Source organism: Tupaia chinensis, unplaced genomic scaffold (genome assembly GCF_000334495.1).
Source record: "Tupaia chinensis unplaced genomic scaffold, TupChi_1.0 Scaffold142100_1, whole genome shotgun sequence".
Taxonomy (NCBI): domain Eukaryota; kingdom Metazoa; phylum Chordata; class Mammalia; order Scandentia; family Tupaiidae; genus Tupaia; species Tupaia belangeri.
This window is the reverse complement of record NW_006201951.1, coordinates 1,746,789-1,751,127: the sequence shown is the minus strand read 5'-3', so window position 1 is coordinate 1,751,127 and position 4,339 is coordinate 1,746,789. Positions and strand designations below refer to the sequence as shown.

The 4,339-nt window shown below is 61.4% G+C and overlaps 1 protein-coding gene across 1 annotated transcript in view; it reads left to right on the top strand.

Annotated features, from left to right (window-relative positions):
* SNAPC4 (small nuclear RNA activating complex polypeptide 4) overlaps positions 1 to 4,339 on the top strand; it is a 24,626-nt gene that overhangs the window by 12,921 nt on the left and 7,366 nt on the right. Inside the window, 6 exon segments of the mRNA XM_027766261.1 lie at positions 1 to 19; positions 185 to 291; positions 379 to 473; positions 2,821 to 2,915; positions 3,996 to 4,075; positions 4,261 to 4,339. The exon segment at positions 1 to 19 is cut by the window's left edge and continues 4 nt beyond it; the exon segment at positions 4,261 to 4,339 is cut by the window's right edge and continues 87 nt beyond it. Coding sequence (XP_027622062.1) covers positions 1 to 19; positions 185 to 291; positions 379 to 473; positions 2,821 to 2,915; positions 3,996 to 4,075; positions 4,261 to 4,339 — 475 coding nt within the window.

Sequence of the window (4,339 nt, the reverse complement as noted above, 5' to 3'; positions counted from 1 at the left end):
CATATCCCCTACCGCAGGAGTGAGTGCCAGCCGGCCTGCGGGGCACACAGGCCCAGGGAGCCGCAGTCGGGCTCGGGGGCTCAGAGTGACTGCCGTGGGGCGCATCTCCTCCCCGCGGGCCCTCTATGCTGGTGGCGGCCGCGTGGTGGGGCGTGCAGCACTCACAGACACCCCCCCCTTCCAGTCGTTTACTACATGGAGGGCCGGGACTCTATGCAGCTCATCTACCGATGGACCAAGAGCTTGGATCCCAGCCTGAAAAGGGGGCTCTGGGCCCCAGAAGAGGACGCTGTAAGTATGGGGCCTGAGGAGAGCTGTCCCCGGGGAGTCACTGTCCTTAGCACTGAGCGCTCACTGTGCCCCCCCCCACACACACAGAAGCTGCTGCGAGCGGTTGCCAAGTACGGGGAACAGGACTGGTTCAGGATCCGCCAGGAGGTGCCGGGCAGGAGTGACGCCCAGTGCCGAGACCGGTGAGCAGCAGCACAGCGCCGATGGCTGCTATGGGAGGGACATGGCCCAAGGGCTTCGTGGAGCAGGGCTGGCCTCCAGTGCAGACCGGGGGCAGGGTGTGGCGCCGCTGTGACAGCGCCCGGGAGGTTTTCCTGGTCCTGGGGGGCAGTGCCCCCAGTGGGCGGCTCTAGCCACTCCCTTGTCTGTCCGTCTGTCAGCTTTTAAACAATTTTAAAAACGTTTAATGCTCGTCCACGCAAGCCGTTTGTTTTGAACGTCCGGTTCAGTGGTGCCACCTAGTCCCGTAGCTGCCGGCCGTCCCCAGTTCTTAAATACTCTGTCGGTGAAGCTACCCCGCCCAGCAGCGGCAGACATCCCAACTCAGAGCGGGCAGAGTTGAAGAGATACTTCTGTGAAGAACGTGCACACTTGCCCACGAGCCCAGAGACGGCGCTCGGACACCTGCCGTAGCAGGTGTCAGTGAAGACGCAAGGGGCTGGGACCCTGTGCCTCCAGGAGGCGCCCTGGACCCTCCCAGGGAGTGAGACACTGGGCCACACTCTGCCTGAGAGCTGTCAAACCCGGAGGAGTCAGAAGCAGGCTCTCCGGCGTCCCTGTGTGACTGCTCAGACGTCCTGCCGCACGCTCGCTGCTCAGGAGAGGCAGGCGGGCCTAAACGAGCTCTGCCCCGTCCACGTGCTGGCACGTTAGTCAGCCTTAGAGAGTAGGAAGGGCAGCACATGGCGTCACAGTCACGTCGCTGGACTCCCATGTAGTTGACCGTGGTTCAAGTCCTGGACCTGGCAGCTTGAAACTCACGCCACGTGTACGTGCCCCAGATCCCAAGAGGAGAATGGAGAAGGGATTGTGGTGTGGCCATCCCCCCAGGGTGATTTCTTGCTTTCTCTGTGTCTCTGGTGAGCACATGCACCCTATAGCAAAAATCTCTCACAAAAAACCGTGGTAAGTTCTTGGGTCAACAAGTGGCATGGAGGCTAAGGTGGCTAGGTCCCAGGTGGCCACCTTTGCCGTTCAAGTCCTGGACCCAGCGGCTGAAACATGTTCGGTGTGCGCCCCAGTCCTGGGAGGAGTGGGCGAGGGGGGGGTGGGAAGTAAGGCCCAGCCCCTGCCCCTCGGCTCCACGAGAGGGGCTGGAATGCTGGTGTCCCAGCGCCCAGGGCTGAAGGGCCCTGCTCAGAACTGGGCTCCAAGGCAGAGGGCCTCAAGCCACATCCTCCACGTGGGTGATCTTGGGAAAGAGCTAGTTAGAAATACTATAAATTAGAAGAAAGGGACCAGCACATGGCGTCACAGTCACGTCGCTGGACTCCCATGTAGTTGACCGTGGTTCAAGTCCTGGACCTGGCAGCTTGAAACTCACGCCACGTGTACGTGCCCCAGATCCCAAGAGGAGAATGGAGAAGGGATTGTGGTGTGGCCATCCCCCCAGGGTGATTTCTTGCTTTCTCTGTGTCTCTGGTGAGCACATGCACCCTATAGCAAAAATCTCTCACAAAAAACCGTGGTAAGTTCTTGGGTCAACAAGTGGCATGGAGGCTAAGGTGGCTAGGTCCCAGGTGGCCACCTTTGCCGTTCAAGTCCTGGACCCAGCGGCTGAAACATGTTCGGTGTGCGCCCCAGTCCTGGGAGGAGTGGGCGAGGGGCTGTGGAGTGGCGTCCCTAGGGGCGCTCTCTCCCCTCCCTTCCCTCTGCGTCTCGCGAGCACACACCCTATGGCCAAAGAGGAAGGAGGCGCGAGGCGAGCTGTGTCTCCGCACACAAGCGAGGCTCGGAGACGCCGTGGCGACCCAGACACAAGCGTCCGGCTGGATGCACGCGTCTTTCTCTCTCAGGTCTGCCCCAGGAGCGGGCTTGTGGGGACCAATGGTCACGGGTGTACCCTCCCGAAGAACTGCCATTGTTTCCCAGAGTGCTCGGACCGTGCCCACTGAAGGGCGAGGGCGAGCTGAGGCGCTTCCTCGGGCGCGAGGCAGTCACTGTCTCCTTATCTCAGCGTTGATTCGGGGGCGGGCACGGGCACGGGCACAGCAGCCCCGTCGGGTGGGCAGCACAGCCTCTGCTCCATTTCTCCCTCCTCTGGGACTTCGGGCACTCGTGTTACGTGCCCAGCGTGTTTCTCAAGCCTCCAGGTCTCGGGTTCAAGTCACATAGCTGGCCGTGTGGAATCTGACTACCTTGGCCCCAGGACACGAGCGAGCCTGGGTGTGGATGCGGCCCGTGCTGCGTACCTGCTCCTCAGTTGCTCGAGCCTTTGGGGTCGTGGCTGAGAGCCCCTTGCCGAAGCCGAGCGGCCCGAGGAGGCATCTTTGTGTCTAAAGCGTCCCTTTGCTCTCATCTCCCTTGCAGATACCTCCGGAGACTGCATTTCAGCTTGAAGAAGGGACGGTGGAGTGCTCAGGAGGAGGAGCAGTTACTCAGGCTGATAGAAAAGTATGGAGTGGGTAAGTTGTTGGTACATTTGCTGCTCCAGGTTCTGTTAGCCGAGCCCATGGGAGAGGACTGCAGGCACCTAGGGCGACACCTGCTAGTCCCCGGGCCGTTTCCTGCCCTGTGCCATCGAGCGTAGGAAGCCAGGAGCACAGGGCAGAGTGCGGGGCTGGGCGAGCGCCGTCACGCGCCCCCACCCTGCCTTGCTCGGGAGGATGGCTTCGGGACACAGGCTCGCTCCTCATGCCCAGCAGCGCCCATGACAGCCCTGCGCGTTGGTGTGTCCTGCAGCCTGTGACAGCCAGCCAAGCCGGCGTCTCGCAACTGGAGCTCTCCTGCACAGCTGCCAGGCTGCCCTGGCAGAGCACCCCCTGCTCCCCCGCCGGCATGTCAGACGGGCAAGCCCGGGGGACATCTGGGTCGGCAGCCGGCCTTGGCAGATGGGCAGGGCCACGCATACCCACGTGTGGATGATCTCCCCGGGGCCGCGCGAGTCCCAGGACTTCCCTACGAGGGCTGAGAGGCAGGCGCTGACAGCACTAGGGGAGTGCGGGAGGCGAGATCTCTGGAGGGTGGGAAGCCTGTGGGGAGAGCTTTCCTTCTGAGCTGAGAAACTGTGTCACCTGAGTGTGTTTTTTCTTTATTATTTAAGTTTATTATTTTTATTTTGGAGAGGTTTTTGCTATAGGGAGCATGCGCTTACCAGAAAGACAGAGACAGAAAGCGAGAAATCACCCCCAGGGGGGATGGCCACGCCGCAATCCCTTCTCCTCTTTTCTCCTCTCGGGATCTTGGGCACACACACACACGCTCCTGGCGTGAGTTTAAGCCACTTGAGTCCGGGACACGAACCGCGGTTGACTACATGGGAGTCCAGCAATGTAGCCATAACACCAACTGCTGGTCCCACACGCCGCAGTCTCTTTTCCATTCTCCTGGGATCCTGGGCACATGCACACATGAGCCTGGCGTGATTTTCAAGCCACCGTGTCCAGGACTCGAAGCACGTCCAGCCTGTGGGAGTCAGTGGCAGCCTGTATGCCACTTGCAGACCCGGCTCGAGAGTGATTTCCACGTGGCTTTTGCTTTCGTAGGTCACTGGGCAAAAATAGCTTCTGAGTTGCCCCATCGGTCAGGTTCCCAGTGCCTGAGCAAATGGAAAATCATGACTGGGGTGAGCATTGATGTCCCGCGTGTCGGCGAGAGGTGTGGCAAGAGGGTGGCAGGGCAGGGCTGCACAGCTCTGGGCATGGCGGCCCTTCCTGGAGCGTGAGGGAGCCCCGCCTGGTCGCCAGGGCCTGCCCCCACGAGGCTTTCCTTGAGGCCATCTGAGGCCTGCAGGGGCTCCTTCCTCCCCAGAAGAGGCAGGGGCCCCGGCGCTGCAGGCCCCGGCGCAGCGTCCGCTGGAGCTCTAGCAGCAGTGAGGGCAGTGAGGATG